Below are 19,945 nucleotides of genomic sequence, written 5' to 3' on the forward strand. Positions count from 1 at the left end.
GCCTCAGACTCCTGGGTATTCTTTTGAATTCTTATGGACTCCTTTGGAGATGTTCTGTGAAAAGAGTCAATGGCCGAAGGGAATGCTGTGCTAATACCACACTAGTTTGGACTTCGTTCTGTGTTCAGCCACTGAATAGGGTAGCGCCCTTAACTTCTTTCTTGTATCGTTTGCTTATTTCAAAAAGGTAATTTTTATTTATTTTAAAATTTTATTTTACTCTGTGTGTGTGTGTGTGTGTGTGTGTGTGTGTGTCTGTCTGTCTGTCTGTATGTCTGTCTGTACAATGTGTGTGGGTGTCCATGGAGACCAGAAGAGAATATCATATTCCATAGAAGGAGTTACAGGCATTTGTGAGCCATGCCCAATATGGGTGCTGGGAACCAAACTGTGGTCCTTCACAAGAGCAGCAAATACTCTTAACTGTGAAAATTTCCGTCTATCTCTCCTACTTTTTTTTTTTTAAGTTAGTAACTGGGAATGGTGGTATATGCCTATAATCTGAGCACTGGGGAGACTGAAGCAGGAGGATCCCCTGAATTTGAAGCTGGCCTTGGCTAGGGAATAAATTCTGGCTCTGCCAGTCTTGAACAAAAACTTAACCTCTTTATACATGACTCTTCCCTGTAAAGAGGAGTTGTTAATAGTGCCTAACTTATAGGGCTGCTTAACATGTTAAGGACTATTGCTTGACAATAGTAAGTGTTCAGAGCTGGCTCAGTGGATGCAATGCAAATTCAAGGACCTGAGTTTAAATCCAGAACCCAGATGGAACCCTATGTGGTAGCTAGTGCCCATATCTGTAATCCCAGTGCTCCTATGGGGAATAGACAGGAGAATCCCTAGATGCTTGTGCCCAGCTAGCCTGGAGTGCACAGCCATAAGCAACAAAGAGATCCTGCCTCAGTCAAGGTAAAACCCAAGGTCATCCTCTAATCTCTACACAAATGCATATGTATACACAAACTGCCCCTCCCAGTACACATATACACATATAAGGCAAAACACCCCTGGCTTCCTGGGGCTCCTGAATTCATGCACATATTCCCCTCACCCCCACATACATACAAATGGTTAAAAATAATAAAAACAAATCTTTCAAAAATACAGTTACCCTTTGTACTTTATAATCTGGCTTCACCACCACCACCACCACCACCACCACCACCACCACCACCACCACACATGTGCACACACATCACAGGGTATGTAGGATCTTTTTGGTATTGGTAGAGGAAGGCTTTTTATTCTTGTTTGTGGGAACATACTATTTTATTAATTACTATATTATAATTTGTTTAACCATTCTTCCCATCAGTGAGTATTTGGATGTATTTGGATGTCCATATAGCAAAGAGGCTACAATGGATTTTCTTTACTTTTGCTTATTTACAAACTACTATTTGGGATAAGTTTATACCAGTATGATTTTAAAATGAATACTTTTTTTTTGTTTTTTGTTTTTTGTTTTTTTGACACAGGGTTTCTCTGTGTAATAGTCTTGGCTGTCCTGGAACTCACTTTGTAGACCAGGCTGGCCTTGAACTCAGAGAGAGAGATCCACCTGTCTCTGCCTCCCAAGTGCTGGGATTAAAGGCATGCACCACTACCACATGGCTACTATTTTTACTTAGAAGAAAATATTAATACTTTTTAAGACATCATGGTTGAAAGAATCTTCTATGAGGTATGCATATTATTCCTTGACACAGTAAACTAACTGGTTCAACAGGTAATCTAAAATGTACCCTGCTTTATCTCTGAATTAAAAAGAATTTTTATAAATCAGGTGATAGGTTTACTGGTATTTTTCTTTTGTAAATCAAATCCACTGATCTTTCCCCTAAAAGAATCCATTCATTGTTTTTATTGTTCCTTCCATGTCCCATTGTCACCATGGTCTTGAAAGAAAAGAATGAAAGTGTGCAGCTAGTGTGTAATTGGGCTGCCAGAGGGCCAGCACTTTCTTAGGCCCTGGCACTGGGAGTGAGTGTGGCTCAGATACCCAGAGGCCAGCCAGTATAAACTAGGAGACAGCCTCTAAAGGGCATGGCCCAGCTAGGAACCTTCATACAGTAGCAATGAAGGGAGGAGAGAGAGCAACCACAGAGGGAAGATGAAATAAATACATAACTAAGCGTAATTGAGGAAATTACATTCGATTACTAGTGTCCCCATTTGACATTCAACACACACACACACACACACACACACACACACACACACACACACACGCATGCATACTTGGTTGTTTTGAGACAGAGTCATGCTATGTTATAGGGTCCTGAGGAATGGACCTAGGGGCTGGCCTTCAGCTCCAGGCAATCTTTCTGCCTTTGCTTCCTGAGGGCTAGGACTACAGGCGAATGTGCACCACTTCACCCAGCAGGTATTTCGAATATACTATTAAAGACAGTAGGCATGCCAATTTGAATGACAGCTGCTTTCTTGCTCACTTGTTACCCTCACCCCAAGTGCTAGGGGAGCAAACCCAGGGTCTTGCACATGCTAGGTGAGGTCTTTACCACTGACCTACACCCCCCACCGGACAGCTTCCGTTTCTCTGCTTATTTTGTAAAGTGCAGTTACATTAGAACAGAGTAAGTGCCTGGATGAAGAGTCCCAGGTGCTCTGGGAGCATATCAAAGGCCTTAGCCCCGTTTGAGAGGTAAGGAAGGCTTCCTCAAGGAGTGATGGAGAACTGTGGACTTAATTCTCCCCCGAAGGAATGAGAGTGGGGGCAGAAACAGAGAACATTCAATACGAGAACACAGTACACATAGGACTATGTGGGGAGGGGGTGGATAGATTGAAAAGCTGAGATTATTTGAGGAAGTATTTATTGGTATGTGTGTATGTCTGAATGTATGTATGTGTCTGACATGCATGCATGGTGCCTGTGGAGTTTAGACAAGGTCCTATACCCTGCAGCTGGACTTACAGGCAGTTGTGAGCTGACCAGTGTGGGTGCTGGTGGTACCTGATGGCTTCTCTCGAAGAGCAGCAAGCACCCTTTACTACTGAGCCATCTCTCCAGCCCTATTTGATTCATCTTAAAACTGATGGGATAAGTTTGTAAATAGGGTTTGCTAGGGCCACGTGTCTGAAAGATGGCTCTGTGGTGTGAACACACTTTAAGTAAGAGATTTTGATTGTTTGATCTGGGCTAGTGGGGCTAGGATGGAAGAGAGGCAGACGGATTGGAGACCTGGTTAAGATTGGTGGCTGGGGGAGGAAAATGGAGAAAAGGTCACTGATAACTCAGTGTCTTCCTTGGGGGAACTGAAGAACAGAGGAAATACGGACCAATGGAGGAAAGTTACCTGTAGAATTTGAGGTGTCTGTAGGATACTCAAGAATGGTGCCTCTGGGGCTTGGAACAAAGACCTGCCCGAGTGGGAATCCTCAGCACAAGGTAACTGCACATGGAGATGTTTGACTTCGGTGGCTAAGGGGCAGACAGTGGAAATGAGATTTGCAAAGAAGGCGTCTGGAGGAGAAGGTGGAAGGAAGATGCTCGTCTAGCTCAGTTACTGGAGACATTAAGTGAGATTACATGCCTGGCATCTAGGAAATGGCTGATGTTTTTCTCCATTTTTCCTCACCAGAAAAAAAAAGAATTGTTCTAATTAAGAAACTTCATTAACTTGGGGACTTAATCAAGTGAGAATATGAGACTTGAAAGTTTGCTGAAGAAAAACAAGTTGGGCACAGTGGCACAAGCCTTTAATCCCAGCACTCAGGAGGCAGAGGCAGGAGGATGTCTATGAGTTTCAGACCAAACTAAGTTAGCATGGCAGTTCCAGGACAGCCTAAGTTACATAGAAAGACTCTGTCTCAAACAATAACAACAAACGGGGGAGGGGGGGAGCAAGAGTTAATTAACACTGTGGGCGTGGGGTGGGGATGAAGATAAAGAGGATTGTCCCAGACACTAAAGAGATTTGACACTCCAGGAAAGCCACCACCTATGGTAAGAGTTTCTAGATGACAGCTGAAAATGGCATCTGAAGAAGACTATTCTGGAATCTGAAATACGTCACTAGAGTCACTAGAATAGTGTCCAGAGAAAGGGAACCCACATTAATTGGGGGTAGAGTTGGAATCTACAAGCTGGGTGTATAAATTGTTGAAACAATGGGAGTTGGAGAAATTAATCACAATGCTCTTTTGAAATATCACACAGCCAGTACAATTGTTTTGAGACAATATTTAGTGGCACAGGAAACACTTATACAAGTGTTAGCACACCACAAAACAATATGAAGTTATTTTTTGTCAAACGTTGTATATCTAGGTAGGAAATAGATAAAACTATCTCCAGGGTAGATATTTTTCTATTTTCCTGCACTTTTCTTTTTAAAACGTGTCACGCTTTTATATAATTCTAAGAGCAAAACTGTTGTCCAAAAGCAACTCTAGCAGAACTCAGAATGTGGGGATCCACGTTCCAGCACTTCCCTAGCCTTTGGGGACGGAGGAATCAGGACCCATGGGTGTAGCCTCGGAGGTCTGAGACCCAGGGGAATGAGAGAAGTGGCGAGACTGCCATCCAGCCTGCAAAAGCGGCATCTAGAGCCGCAGGCTGCCCAGAGGATCGTGCAGCACAGTGGCCTCAAGCCTGGAACCACACAGCCAAACCTTCCCCGCCCATTCCGCGCCAGACGCTTCGCACTGGCAGGGGCGGGGCACCTTAGGACCGCCAGGTCGCGGACAACCGACAACTGGAGGGCCGAAGGTTCCCGTTTTCTGAGGCTCTCTGCCTCTACAGAAAACGCCTTTACCGAACCCAGAACCACAGCAGGCGCGGAGGGGAACGGCGCCAGCCCGCGCGCTCGCCCAGGGTTCCGCGACGGAGTCGAGGCGATGTTGTGGGCGGAGCCTCAGGCCGGAGCTGTGATTGGAGCAGCCCACACCTTCGGCAAGGGAGGCCGAGGGCGCCAGCTAGCGATGCACCGGGGCGGGTCTCAGCGCTCTCTCCGTGATTGGCTAGGAGCGAGAGGACGGGCGCTGTCTCGGTGATTGGCAGGCTCTAGACAGCCCTCGGAAATCGCCTTGACTTCGCCCATTGGCATCCTGTGAGAGTAGGCGGGATTGATTCGTCGTGATTAGCTGGCGGCCGAGAGTGAGGGCGTTGGGAGTGAGCGGGAGGAGGGGCGGGAAGATCCGACTTCCTCCTGGCTATTGGCTGCCAGGGTGAGTGGGGGTGGTGCCAAGGCCCAGCGGCTGCCTGAGATTGGCGGATGCTGACATGAGTGACGGACAGCGAGGCTAGCTGCGCGCCCAGCGGTTTGTTTTTCGGAGCGTTCCTGAGGTGGAGAACAGTGGCCGGACGGAGCGACTTCTGGACTTCGGGACTGGCAGGCGGGCGGGCCGAGTGGCGCCGCCGAGGCCGGGCTGGGCCGAGCCTGGGAGCGCCGGGGATGTAGCGGGCCACCCTGCTCATGCCACAGCGCCCGGCCGCGGCCGGAGCCGGAGCCTGGGGAGGCGGCGGGGGCCCCGAGCGCAGCCAGCGCAGCCCACGGCCCCCGCGCGGAGCCAGGCCCGCTGCCGTCCCCGCCGCCTGCTCCCCCGGCATGCAGCATAGGCTGCGGAGGTGACACTTCTGGGCTGTAGCCGCCGCCGCCGCCATCGCCACCATGGGTGAGTATCGCCACCGCCCCGGCCTGTGCCCGCGCTGCTTCGCGACGCCCCGCCCCGGGCTGAGGGGAGGAGGACCCTGGGCCGCCGCCTGACAGGCATGGACAGCCTGCGGGGCCCGGGGCTGAGGTCCGCGGACCGCTCGCCTGTTCGTGGCGCCGCTACCGGCGGTTCTGGCTACAGGGACCCTCCCGGGGTACCCTGCCGGCCAAACCCACTCGGCAGCTCTCTTTCCGGGCATGCGGCCGGCGCATCCCCGGGAGGGGTCTGCGGGACCAAGGCCCGTGCTCGGCGGGGCCGCCCACTCGGGTCCCCAGCGAGCTGGCCCGCGAGCTTGAGGGTGGGGGAGCCGGAGCGCAGTGTGGGGCCGGGGCTGGAGCCTGGTGCAGGCCCAGCTGCTGTTGTGTCTTTTCCTTGATTTGCTTTTTTTTTTTTTTTCCTGCCTGTGTCATTTCCTTCCCTTTGCTCACACAGGCTGGCCTGTGAGTTCCCGGGGCTTCGCTCTCGAGCTCCGTGCGCTCCCCTGCGCAGGGGGGAGGGTATGCGGGACCGCGAGGCGATTCGACGCGGATCCCCTGTTAGCAATAGCGGGCTTGGGAAATGCGATCTGTGCTCCTCCCGGATTACTGGAAGTTAAGAATGATGGGTGCTGTGGGGTTATAGCTCAAACCCTACTTTTGGAAAAATCCAGCTGCTATTATTTTTATCCTGCGCTATCCCTGAAACTGTAACTTTTGAAAGAGGCATTCGTTACACAAAAGAATGACTATGAAATCATTTCCTTTTTGTCAGTATTTGCAGTTCTGCTGTGAAGATGTAATCTAAGAAAAGCTTTTAATGTCTTCCACACAGTATTTCAACTGAATTATATTTCGCATGATTTTGGTACTTTACCAAAAGACTTGGACTCAGCTAAGGAGCATGTGACATTTTAAATATACTTTGCTTCTCCAGTTGGGGCAGGTGTTGTGATGCTCTTGTTCCTGGTCTCAGTTGGGTTTTGCAAAATAATTTAGTCTTGTATTTAGTCCTAAGTAAGAAAGGTAAAATTTAGTCCTAAGTAAGAAAGGGTAAAATTTAGTGAAAGACTCCTTTGCAGAAGTATTCATTTCTCCTATGAAGTGGTCCATATAAAAATGAAATGTTAATGTTTGCTTTGCCTTATAGCCAGGTCGTCATTTTTGTAGGAGGTTAAGTGGGTACACTGGCACATTGGCCAGATACTCATTTGTGCTCGATCTCTTTACTCTAATTTTAAATGAATTACTTTTTTTTTTCTTCAGTGCTGCCCCTCATACATTATGGGAAGGATTTGTCCATTTGCTGGGTTTTCAGTTCCCTTTCCATGATATAGTTCAGGGCTTGTTTATTTGTTTTTTTGTTTTCTACAGAAGTCTCATCTTAGAATTAGACACAAAAGGAATCCAGTAAGGCTTCACAAATAAAGATTTATAATGCACATATTCTAATATTTATGGAATGCTTCTTTTTTTTTTTTTTTTTTTTTTTTTTTTTTTTTTTTTTTGGTTTTTCGAGACAGGGTTTCTCTGTGTAGCTTTGCGCCTTTCCTGGAGCTCACTTGGTAGCCCAGGCTGGCCTCGAACTCACAGAGATCCGCCTGGCTCTGCCTCCCGAGTGCTGGGATTAAAGGCGTGCGCCACCAACGCCCGGCGGAATGCTTCTTATAAATGGGGCAGAGGGTTCTTTTTGTCCTCATAGGCATCAAATATTTATCTTCTACAGAATTTAAGCTAAATATTTGAACTATGGATTTCTGTTGTGATAATCTAGTAAGTTTTCCTTCTTGTCCTGTGGGTGAGCCTTAAGCTCCAAAGGGGAGTGTGAGATCCTTGAGGGTGTACAGACCTTACACGTAACACTTTGATTGCAAAACCAGTGTGAGTGTCCAGATAATGAGGGCCACATCTCATCATCTAACAGGAAAATAGATGAGAGCCTGTTTTCACATTTGAAAATGTTTTCAACAAGTGTTTAAATACATGGAAAAGCAATGCTGGGAGGAAGGAAACTATGTGGGTAAAGTCCCAAAGAAAAAGAACAGGAACTTGGTATCTTCTCATTTGACCCCATGTCAGTTTTTAAATGTATTTTTTTATTCCAGTGCTGGTCACCAAACCCTAGCCTTGTGAATGCTAGGCAAGCGCTTTATCATTGAGCTACATCCCTGTGCTCTCTCTTGAGTTTGTTCGTTCTCTCTCTCTCTCTCTCTCTCTCTCTCTCTCTCTCTCTCTCTCTCTCTCTCTCTCTTTTGTTCCGAGACAGGGTCTCCCTGTGTAAACCTAGCTACCCTGGAACTTGTAGTAATCCTTCTCCCTTTGCTTTCCCAGAACCTAATAAACAAACTCAAACGTTTAATGAAAGAGATTCCTTAATATTTTCATTACATTTCAACTCCAGGCCAGTGACTAAAGGACTAAAACTAATTTGCATCTCTGCCTTGCAGGTCCTTTGATTTATAGTCATATTTTCCTGAGCTGTTCTATGCTCCAGACTCAAGCCTGTTTGACAACTTGACTTGTTAATGAAAACAGGTCAGATTTTATATTGTCTGTTAGCCCCAGCAAACATCTAGTGGAAACTGGAAAGTACACTTAGCCTTGTATATAATAAGAAATCTTTTTCTGTTTGTTTGTTTGTTTTTGTCTTTGATACTGTGTGACTATTGAAATTGGGCTGGACTTTTTTTCTTGGACATACTAGAATTTCTTCCAGTAATTATAGTAATATTGTTAATGATTCCTGGGACTTCCTTGCTGTTTCCCTGCTCTTGTTCTATAGGTAATCTGAAGCTTAGTGGACTATATTAAAAATGGTGAAGTGGGATACATTAAAGTGGGATTTGGAAATGTTACAGCAGTCTAGGGAGCTGAATACAGGATTAGAGATGGCTAGTTCTAGCCCCACTCTCTGTATTTCCCTAAGTAAGGTTGAGTTGAATGCAAATTTACTTTTTACAAATGTCTAAAATACTGTTTCAAAATCCAAAACCACAGCCAAGGCTACACAGAAACCCTGTCTCTAAAGAAAAAAAAAATCTAAAACCAACTGTATTTTATTTTGTTTTGGTTTTGAGTCCCAGTCTCAAGTAGCCCAAATAGACTTCAGATTTGCTATGCAGTAAGGATGGTCTCTAACTCCTGATCCTCCCACCTCCGCCTCCCAAGTACAGAGAATGGAGGCATGTACCATTAGGCCTAGCACCAACTATATTTTTTGTTTTTCTTTATTCATTTATCCTTAGTTTTGTGTGTGTGTTTATGTATGTACATGGGATTGTGTGGGAAGGAGCGTCTGTGCATATATGTGTGAAAAACAGAGCAAGACTTCAGGTGTCTTCCATACTCTCCACATTTCTGCCTTAAAATGGAGATCTCTCCCTGAACTGGAAGTGTATTGCTTAGGCTAGGCTGACTAGCCAGGAAACTCTGAAGATCCACCTGTTGGAGTTACAGGTTAAAGCCATTCTTGGCTTTTTGTGTGGATGCTAGGGATTCAAACTCAGGTCTTCATGCTTGCAGAGCAAGCAATCTTATGCACTAAGCCATCTTTCCTGCCCCCAACTGTCATTTTAAAAAATACTAAAAAATCTGGGCTGGAGAGATGGCTCAGTGGTTAAGAGCCCTAGCTGTTCTTCCAGAGGACTGAGGCACAGTTCCCAGCATCCACATGGCAGCTCACAACTGTCTGTTACTCTAATTCCAGAGGCAGCCCCATTTCTGCCTCTGTGGGCACCAGGCACACATGTGGTACACAGATGTGTGTGTGTGTGCGTGCAGGTAAAACACATTACACATTAAAAAATAATTTAAAAATAAATATCAAAATTCTGCTCCTGTGTCTTGTATGGATGGCCCCAGCTCCTGAGACTCTGTCTCAAAAAACAAACACCAGGGGCTGGAGAGATTAGTTAGTGGTTAAGAACTCTTCCTGCTCTTCTAGAGGACCTGAGCCTGGCTTCTAGTACTCTAATCAGGCCACTCACAACCTCCAGAAATCCCAGCTTCAGTGCGTCTAACACTCTCTTTTTGACATTCACACAAACACATACACATAAATAAAAATAAATCTTAAAGGACAAAAACAAAATCTACTCGTGATATAGGTGTGTTAATTTATTAGACCGTGATTCAAAATTTTCCAAAACAGTTGTTAATCATGCCTACTGTTAATCATGAATCTTTTACATGGGTGGTTAGATTCTAGCCAAATGAGACTGTCCCCGGGTGTTGCCAAGCCTTGGAACCCTAGAAACACAGACCTAGTTCTGTAAGTTACAATTACAACCCTAAACCAAGTTGTCAGTTTTCCTGTTGCAAGTGTTCCTGTTTTGTATTGTTTTAATAAATTGTCCACGTAGTCTTTGCCCATTTGATAAGTGCATCCTTTGTTCAGGTGTAATATTAAGCCCTGGGCCTGCATTTTTCTGTTCCAAGAGGTTACAGAGAGGTAAGGTGAAGCAGAAATATGCAAACAAATTAAAATTGAGTATTCTTTATCTAAAGTGCTTAGAATCAGGACTAGGGATATAGCTCAATGGTAGAGTGCCCTACCTAACATGTGTGAGACCCTTAAGATTCTATTCATACTATCAAAGTACTGAGAATCAGAAATGTTTCACATTTTGTAGGTAAAAGGTTTGGGGTTTTGTTTTTATTAGATTTAGTTTTATTTGTGAGTGTTTTGTCTATATACCACCATGTGCATTTTGCTGCTGTCAAAAGAGGTTATCAGATCCCCTGGAACTAGAGTTACAGATGGTTTGTAACCAATGTATGTGGGTACTGAGAATTGAACCCAGGTTCCCTACAACAGCAACAAGTGCTCCTAACCACTAAGCCATGTCACCAGGCACCCCCCACCTTTGATTTTGGAATGCTTGCCTAAACCTTACTGATTGAGTATCCCTTGTCTGTTTCAGATTTGGTATGTGATTGTAGATACCTTGCCAAAAGTGTATAATTATTTGCAAGAAGAGACCAATTCTGTAATTTAAGGGTTATGACACACACACACACACACACACACACACACACACACACACACAAACACTGTAATATAGTCTCTAGTGCTTTAGGTTAGTTTCATCAAGTATTAAAATATAATGAAGAGGGGCTGACAGTTAACTTTCTTCGGTAAGGTCCTTACCATGCAAGCTTGAAGACCTGAGTTCAAATCCCTAGTACTATATGAAAAGCCACGTGTGGGGGCTTGTGCTTGGGGAGGCCTACAAGAGGATTCCTGGGGCTTATTGGCCAGCCAGCCTAGCCAAATAGATAAGTTCCAGGTTCAATGAGTTCCAGTCCCCAAAATATGGTGGAGAGATGTACAGGAACATACCTGATTCCAACCTTTGACCTCCACAGGCACATGCACAGTACTTGTTAATAAATATACACACAGTGGTGTAAAATGGTGATTCTATTGATTTTTTGCAAGGAAGCAGTGCTTTACTTTGTAATGTGTATTTAACATTTTGAGCCTTAGTTAATTTTTATAGATTGCTATAGATCCGAGTAACAGAACAATAAATACCAGTATTTAACCTTTTAGCAAAACTTCAATACTGTTTTTGTTTTATTTTTATTTTTTTATTTATTTGTTTGTTTATTTGGTTTTTCTAAACAGGGTTTCTCTGTGTATCCCTGGCTGTCCTGAAACTCCCTCTGTAGACCAGGTTGGCCTTAAACTCAGAGATCTGCCTGCCTCTGCCTTTCAAGTTTGGGATTAAAAACATGCGCCACCACCACTTGGCTCAATGTTTTTTTTAAAAATTACACTTTCTTTTGAGGAGAGGTTGAGACAGGGTCTTAACCTGTAGCTCTGGCTGGCCTGGGATTCACACAGATCCACCTGCTTCTGCCTCCTAGTTGGTGGGATTACAGATGTAAGTCACCACTATTGGCTTCTACCATTTTCTGTTTGTTTTTTGAAACTGGGTCTCATGTGGCCCACACTGGGCTCAAACTAAACTTGCCCATGAACTCTTGATCCTTCTGCCTCCATTTCCTGTGCTGGGATCAACAGGTATGCACCACTATGCCTGGCTGAACCATGCATGCTCTTTAAGTGTGTGTGTGTGTGTGTGTGTGTGTGTGTGTGTGTGTGTGTGTGTGTGAGAGAGAGAGAGAGAGAGAGAGAGAGAGAGAGAGAGAGAGAGAGAGAGAGAGAGAGAGACACAGAGAGAGACACAGAGAGAGACAGAGAGAAGAGAAGAGAAGAGAAGAGAAGAGAAGAGAAGAGAAGAGAGAAGAGAGAGAAGAGGAGAGAGAGAGGTCAAAGGACAACTTTTGGAAGTCAGTTCTTTCCTTTCACTGTGGATCTGAGCATCAGGCTTGCATGGCAAGAGCTTTTATAGGCTGGGCCATCTCACCAGTCTTCACTCATGTTCTTGAAGAAGCAATTTTTTGTGTGTGTGAATTGAAGATTGAGTCTTTGTATATACTTACTGTAAAATGGTTTTTGCCTGGATATGGTCAGGGTAGAAGCGGTGGAAATAGATGAAATGTCATGAAGAGAAAGTGAAATCTGACTCAGGGACTCGGGAGCACGGGCTCTCTTGAGTTGAGCAGTTTAATCAGATGACCTGGCAGAGCTAAGACAGAGCCTTGGCAAGATGAAGAAATAACATCATTAGTTAAGTGAAAACAAAGATTAAAATATTACTTTAGACTGGGTGTGGTGGAGCACTCCTTTAATCCCGGTGCTTGGGAGAAAGGCAGGCTGTTCTCTGAGTTTGAGGCCAGCCTGGTCTACATAGCAAGTTCAGGGACAGCCAGGGCTACATAGAGAGATTTTTGTCTAAAAAGACCACCACCAACAAAATATTACTTTGTGGATTTGTAAATGTGGAAAAGAGAGTGTGTGGTGTGGTAGATACCTTGTAGGATGATGTTTATTATAAGACATGGTACTTCCTGTAATTTTTCTGGGTTAACCAAGAGAACTCATAAAAGGGAAGTACCTTAAAGACCTCTCAGATAGAAGTTCAATGTGGAAAAGTAACTTCCTACTGGAGCTAGAAAGGGGAGTATATTACCCCACACCATAGGTCAGAAAAAAAGAGAGGAAAAAGTACAAGCTACTGAGAATTAAGGTTCCTGCTTGCTTGTGATTTCTTAGGAGCCTCTGCTCCTCTCGTCCTCCTTTCTTCCCCTCTTCTCTTCTCCCCTCCCCTGCCCTCCCTGCTTCCTTCTTGTGTGTGCTTCAGGCACATGCTCACATGTGCCACAGTGTATGTGTGGAGGTCTGAGAATAATTTGTGTGGGGGTTGTTTCTCTCCTACCACCATGTGGGTTCCAGGAATCAAACTCAGTTTGTAAGGCTTTATGGCAAAGCACCTTTCCCTGCTGAGACATCTTGCCAACCTGTGCTTCCATTTTTTAAAACTTGAACTCAGATCCTTGTTTTGTAGATTCCCTGTTTTCTGTGAATACACATATCATACCCTTCCTAGATTCCTAACTTTCTTTTAACATGTATTAATTAATTAATTAATTAATTAATCAATCCCGTGGGTGCGTTTTTATGGGTGGCAGGGCACATGTGCCATGGTGCATGTGTGTAGAGGTTTAAAGGACAGCTTCTGGCAGTTGGCTCTCACCTTCCTCTGTGTGGGTCCCAGACATCCAACTCAAGTTGTCGGGCTTGGCAGCAAGTGCCTTCACCCAGTGAGCCATCGCCACACCCCATGTTTGTTCATTTGAGCATTTGAGACAGATTCTCATTCATTGTTAGCTGGCCTGGAACTCACCATATAGTGGAGGATAATCTTGAACTCCTGCTTCTTTCTACCTCTCAAGCACTAGGATTGTAGGCATGCTACAACAAATGATCCTAATTTCTTTTTCTTTTCTTTCTTTCTTTTTTTTTAAAAAAAAGATTTATTTATGTGTGAGCTCTATCTGCATGTATGACTTTATGCCAGAAGAGGGCATCAAATTCCACTAGAGGTGGTTGTGAGCCACCATGTGGTTGCTGGGAATTGAACTCAGGACCTCTGAAGAGTAGCCAGTGCTATTAAACGCTGAGCCATCTCTCCAGCCCCAACCCTAATTTCTTAATCTCTACTATTTTCTTCTTCTTCTTTTTTTTTATGGTTCTTTCTGGTAGTGTATTGATCAAAGTCTGATTCTCTTTTCTCTGCCTTATCCCTTATTTGATAATTCTTTATTTTTTTCCTTCAGCTCACTTTGTAAGCTTTCTGGCATAGCTGAAATAGCTTGCTATTCTGAAAGAATCTAATCTGTCAATGATTATATAAAATCATCTATATATAAATCCTTGCTACTCACATTTTAAAAATATTTTCACATATTTGTATTTATGTATACTGGTTTGTATATTGTCCATATTAGCTTACTTTGTTTGTTTGTTATTGTTGTTTTTAGTCCAGGTCTTGCTGTGTAAAGCCAACCTGGCCTTGAACTTGCTGTGATCCTCCTGCTTCAATTTCCCAAGGGCTGAATTTGGAAGTATGTGCCATCATACCTGGTTTAGCCTTTTGGGGTGTGTGTGTGTGTGTGTTTGTTTGTTTGTTTATTTATTTATTTATTTTGAGACAGACTCTCACTCTATCCCAGGCTGGCCTCATATTTGTGATAGTATCTTAAGTGCTGGAATTACAGGTGTGTGTCAACATGCCTGCTTTTAAAAATGACATTGTATGTTTATTCTTTTTTTTTTTTTTTTTTTTTTTTTTTTGGTTTTTCGAGACAGGGTTTCTCTGTGTAGCTTTGCGCCTTTCCTGGAGCTCACTTGGTAGCCCAGGCTGTCCTCGAACTCACAGAGATCCGCCTGGCTCTGCCTCCCGAGTGCTGGGATTAAAGGCGTGCGCCACCACCGCCCGGCCTGTTTATTCTTTTTAAAGGTTTGTTTTTTTGTTGTTTTTGTTTGTTTGTTTGTTTGTTTGTTTGTTTTTTGAGACAGGGTCTCACTACCAGTCAGGTAGTCCTGACTGGCCTGAAATTGTTTATGGAGACCAGATTGACCTCACAAACTCAAAAGGTCTACTTTCCCCTGCCTCCCATTGCTCGGATTAAAGGCATGTGCCGTCACTCCCAGCTTGTTTTATGTTTTTACCCCAAGAGTTTGGGTTCCCTGAAGTAGCGTTGAAAACTTTCTCTGTCTGTCTGTCTGTCTGTCTGTCTGTCTCTCTCTCTCTCTCTTGCTTTTCTAAGAGAGATAAGGGTTTCACTATGTAGTTTTAGCTGTCCTAGTTTAGTGTCCTGGCTGTCTCACTATAAGATATGGCTGGCCTCAAACTCATAGAGATTTGCCTGCCTGTGCCTCCCAAGTGCTAGGATTAAAGTCAGGCTTAGCCACTTCTGGCTGCTTTTAAAATGTTGTAAAGTGAGAGGTGACTCAGCCGTTAAGAACCCTGGCTGCTTTTGCAAAGGACCTGGGTTCAGGTCCCAGCACCCACTTGTCAGCTCAGAACCACCCATAACTCCAGTTCCAGGGAATCCACTACCTCCTTGCCTCTGTGGGCACTAGGCATGCATACATGTGGTATATATACATAGGCAAAACACTCACATAAGTAAAATAAATCTTTTTTAAAAAAGCTTTCTAATGTATAATGCATGATAGATATTGAGCAAATGGTTGTTGTTAATGATTAATAAAAATTCAGGAATAAATTAAATCTAGGGTAGATTAAATAGCCCTTCCAGTCTTTTTCCACTGACCTTTTCATATTGATGACAATACCAGCCAGCATTTTTAAAGCATTACTAAGTACCATGAGAAGTAATTTGTAAGTTTTCTTCTTTCTTCATCTCTCTGTGTCTGTATCTTAGCAGTTCTGTAAAATGATGCTTTATTACCTCCATTTTGCAAATGAGGAAATTGAAATTTAGGGAATAGACATGATTTACTTAAGGATTCCTTAAACTCAGATATCTGTTTCTGACTCAAAGTTCATATTCTTGCCTGCTGCCTTCTAAGAAAGCTCTTGTTTTTGAAAGAGTTGCTTTTGTAGGAATCCAGATAATTTAGTTAAAATCTCAGTCTAGGATGCAATGCCTAAAAGAGCCATTCAATTCACTTCTTGTCTTCATCTATGTCTGTAGTTGGAAATATCAGCTGAAACACTTCACTGCTTCTAGTTTTATGCTTGACCTCATAAAATTCAGTTTATATCCCTGCCTCACTTAGGTCAGCTGTCCTAGATTTCAGTCAGTAATGCCAAACCGTTCTCCTAGTATGTTGTCAGTTCATACTAGGAACACCAAATAACACTGAGAATTGGTTAGCTTCCTGGAGGAAAACTTTGTCAACTTGATAAACCAGCCCTTACAATGGCAAATTTTAATATTCCCTCCCTCCCTCTCCTAGAGATTGAAAGTAGGGCCTGATACATAATAGGCAAGTACTGAAATATGTTAACCACTAATACTAACAACTTACACTGACATTCTTAATTTTTCACATGGTAATATTGATACTAAAAACTTCATGCATGCTGGACATGGGATGTAGACAAGTGGACCCCTCTGTGAGACCATCCTGGTCTACATAGCAAATTCCAGGCCAGTTAGGGATACACAGGGCTATACTGTCTCCAAACTGAACCAAAACCAAAGCAACCCCCCCACACACAAAAACAAACAAACCAATAAACAAAAAAAACAACCTTTCCAAACCTCCGTACATATATTAAGCTCACAATACTTTTTTTTTTTTTTTTTTTTTTTGTGATATATATTTTTTATTTTACAATACCATTCAGTTCTACATATCAGCCATGGGTTCCCCTATTCTCCCCCCTCCCACGCCCTCCCCTTACCCCCAGCCCACCCTCCATTCCCACCTCCTCCAGGACAAGTCCTCCCCCGAGGACTGTGATCGACTTGGTAGAATCAGTCCAGGGAGGTCCAGTCCCTTCCTCCCAGACTAAGCCAAGTGTCCCTGCATAAGTTCCTGGTTTCAAACAGCCAACTCATGGAATGAGCACAGGACTTGGTCCCACTGCCTAGATGCCTCCCAAACTGATCAAGCCAATCAACTGTCTCACCTATTCAGAGGGCCTGATCCAGCTAGGAGCCCCTCAGTCTTTGGTTCATAGTTCATGTGTTTCCATTCATTTGGCTATTTTTTTTCAATAATTGAGTAAAACTGAAATTTATTATATGCCACAGTCGTCCTAGGGACCTCCATGCTATATATATAGCCTCTATGGTTCTATGGGTTGGCTCACAATACTTTTACTGGATGCTTCTCAGATGTTTATCTAGTGCTAATCTTACTTATATTGTGTCTATCACATTTAAGCCAGTTTAGATACTATGCTTTAGGGTGTATGTGTGTGTGTGTGTGTTGCTAAGAATTGAATCCAGGGTCTTGCATATGTATACCCCCAGCCTCTGTTCTTGTTTGTTTGTTTTTTAATTTATTTTATTTTCTGTGTATTGGTATTTTGCTGGCATGTATGTCTGTGCACCACTTGCTTGCCTTGCTCCTAGAGGAGGCCAGAAGAGGGTACTGGCTCCCCTGGAACTGGAGCATAGATGGTTGTAAGCTGTCTGTAGATGCTGGGAATCAAACCCAGGTCCTCTGCAAGAAGACAGCCAGTGTTGCACTGAGCCATCTCACCAGCCCTTAAAAAAACACCTCCCCCCTTTTGTCTTTATGTGTATATGTGTGTGTGTGTGTGTGTATATATATATATATATATATATTAAAGACAGCATCTCACTATGTAGCCCTGAATGGCCTAGAACTATATGGACCAGTCTGGCCTTGAAGTCACAGAGCTCCGTCTGCCTCTGCTCCTGAATGCTGGGATTAAAGGTGTGTGACACCATGCCTGGCTTGGTTTTTTGTTTTTGTTTTTGTTTTGTTTTGTTTTTTTAAATTTTGGTTATTAGATTAAAAACAATAGGACAAGCAAATTCTCTGCTCCAGCTAAGCCACCTTTCTACATCAAGTTCTCTTTCTTTAAAAAGCCAATAGAGAAATTGCTAGAAAAATATAAAATAGTTGTGTTTATGTTTGCCTTTCTCAAGAACCCATTTCCTCATTAGTTATCTCCATTACTGAATTATTTTATTGAAGGTTTCTAATCTTTGAGCATTAGAACTATAAGTGTAATACATCTTCCTTTCTCCTGTTTTTTTGAGACAGGGTCTTGCATTGTCCAGGTTGGTTTCCCAAGTTAAGAACTTCCTGCTTCAGCCTCTTCAGTGCTTGGGTTAAAGGGCATGGCCACGGTACTGGACTGATAATTTTTGTATATATTTTAAAGTGGAAGTATATAGGAAACTACTCTTATTTTTTTTTTCTTGCAAGTTTTAAATTTAATTTTACTTTTCTGGACAGTCAAAAATATCTTTGTAGGTATCTTTGTACTTCCTTTCCTATGTCTCTTCAGAGGTGTCCTAGGAAGAGGGGAGAGGCAAGTAGTGTTGGAGAAGAGACCAGATTCATGCTGTTCTTTCTTTCCCATGGAGTATTAATATTTCTAAGGGACAAGAATAAAGGGCAGAAGATGGGCACTGTCTTTGGGTGGAGGCTTTTTTACTTGCTTTTTTTAAAGGTGTGCCCTAAGTTCCCAAGTGAGTCACTTGGGGAGTGTGACAGCTCACCCACATGTTCTCTTCCAGATCAACAGATATACTTATTTTCAGTCGTTAAATGTTATTTGAATGGGTAAAGATCTCTGGGAGAATTTCATAAAGCTTGAGATGGGGCTGGTTTGTATTCTGGGTTTTGGACAATTTGTCTTCAGAAAGTGAGAACTCTAGTATTTCACAGTATTTAAGAGAAAGGGGTTGAAAGTAAAGCCAGTAAGGTAGAGATGATGCATGGCTCTGGCCAGTTAAGGAAGAAAAACAGGAGAACTACCCTTTGACTTCCCCGTCAGAAGCTGCCTAACCTGTAAAATTTGTAGTTAGAAGCAGTGTTTAAAGGTTAGACATGTAAAACAACTGTGTTCAAAGCAGCTACCTGCAGTCCTTTAAGATGTCCTCTTTTACACATAGTACTTTAAGAGTAAGTCTGGTTGGATATATGGAGTTGCCAACCCTGTAAAAATCCCACTTAGCCTGCTAAGACAGGAGGATGTCTGTCGTGTTCTGGACCAGCCTGAGCTACATAAATAGCGAGGCCCTTTTTAAAAAAAAAGAAAGAAAGGAAAGATGATAGGTAGGTAGGTCTAGAACCAACCCTGCCCCAAATTAGTTTGCTGAATTTATCTATTTTCATTCAATGACCAACTATATTGTGCTGTGCTGTTTCTCACTCCAACTTTTCAAGCTTTTCATCGTTGAATTCCTCTGGCATTGAATAAACTACTCCCTCAGTGCCAACCAGTGCATTGCCAGAAATCTGGAGGATTGTTAAGAGAACATTAAAATTCATATTGCTATAGCTTGACCTTAGTTATCTTTTTCTTAACCACTGTGTGACTGGAATTACAGGGTCTGTCCTGTTACTGTGTTTTGAAATGGTCTTGTTATGTTACCTAGCCTGACTTCATACTTGTAGTTATCCTTCTGCCTCTGCCTCTCAAGGGTGGGGATTATAGGCATGTGCCACCACATCTGGCTCAGATGTGTTATTTTACTCCCTGGAATATTAGAAATATAACTAGTCGAAATAGTGTTTTATTGGCCTTTATTGAAGTATCTTAGCCCACATACTCTCTTTCAATGCAGATGAACAGGAGGCATTAGACTCGATCATGAAGGACCTGGTGGCCCTCCAGATGAGCCGACGTCCCCGGGTGTCTGGATATGAGACTATGAAGAACAAGGACACGGGTCACCCAAACAGGCAGGTATGTGTGGCTCTGGTAGAGCTTAACCAAACTTATTAGGGAAGGGTTTCAAATGAGGAATATATGAGAAGCTAAGGCTATGATAGTAGGCTTGAATACTGTTGGTCCCTTTCACACTTGTGTTAAATAGTGGACGATCCATAGCAACCAGGTATGGCTCTTCTTGGCATAGCATTTCATCTGTGGAGAATAAGAATAATTCTTTCCCTTCTTATGAAGTCTATATTCATGTAATTCTTTTGCTTTTATTGATTATTTGGCAGATCAGGTTTTTTAAAAATATTTATTCATTTGTTTGTTTGTTTGTTTGTTTGTTTGTTATGTATGCAGTGTTCTGCCTGTATGCCTGAAGAGGGCACCAGATCTCATTATAGATGGTTTTGAGCTACCATGTGGTTGCAGGAAATTGAACTTGGTACCTCTGGAAGAGTAGCCAGTGCCCTTAACCACTGAGCCCCCAAAAGATCAGAATTTTTAAAATAATTTATTTAACTTTATTTTTATGTG

General features: G+C 43.2%; 1 protein-coding gene across 5 annotated transcripts in view; it reads left to right on the forward strand.

Moving 5' to 3' along the window:
* The first annotated feature begins 5,485 nt into the window (after window positions 1–5,485).
* Window positions 5,486–19,945, forward strand: part of Map3k3 (mitogen-activated protein kinase kinase kinase 3) — an 84,173-nt gene continuing 69,713 nt past the window's right edge. For 4 of the 5 annotated variants that reach the window (XM_076543556.1, XM_042282983.2, XM_042282984.2 and 1 more), the window contains exons 1-2: window positions 5,501–5,643; window positions 19,317–19,438. In XM_076543556.1, coding sequence (XP_076399671.1) covers window positions 5,640–5,643; window positions 19,317–19,438 — 126 coding nt within the window. In that variant the 5' untranslated portion in view covers window positions 5,501–5,639. Of the gene's footprint in view, window positions 5,644–19,316; window positions 19,439–19,945 lie in introns of all 5 variants that reach the window. The other variant, XM_006970513.4, reaches the window with a different exon arrangement.

The sequence above is a fragment of the Peromyscus maniculatus genome, chromosome 8 (genome assembly GCF_049852395.1).
Source record: "Peromyscus maniculatus bairdii isolate BWxNUB_F1_BW_parent chromosome 8, HU_Pman_BW_mat_3.1, whole genome shotgun sequence".
Lineage (NCBI taxonomy): Eukaryota > Metazoa > Chordata > Mammalia > Rodentia > Cricetidae > Peromyscus > Peromyscus maniculatus.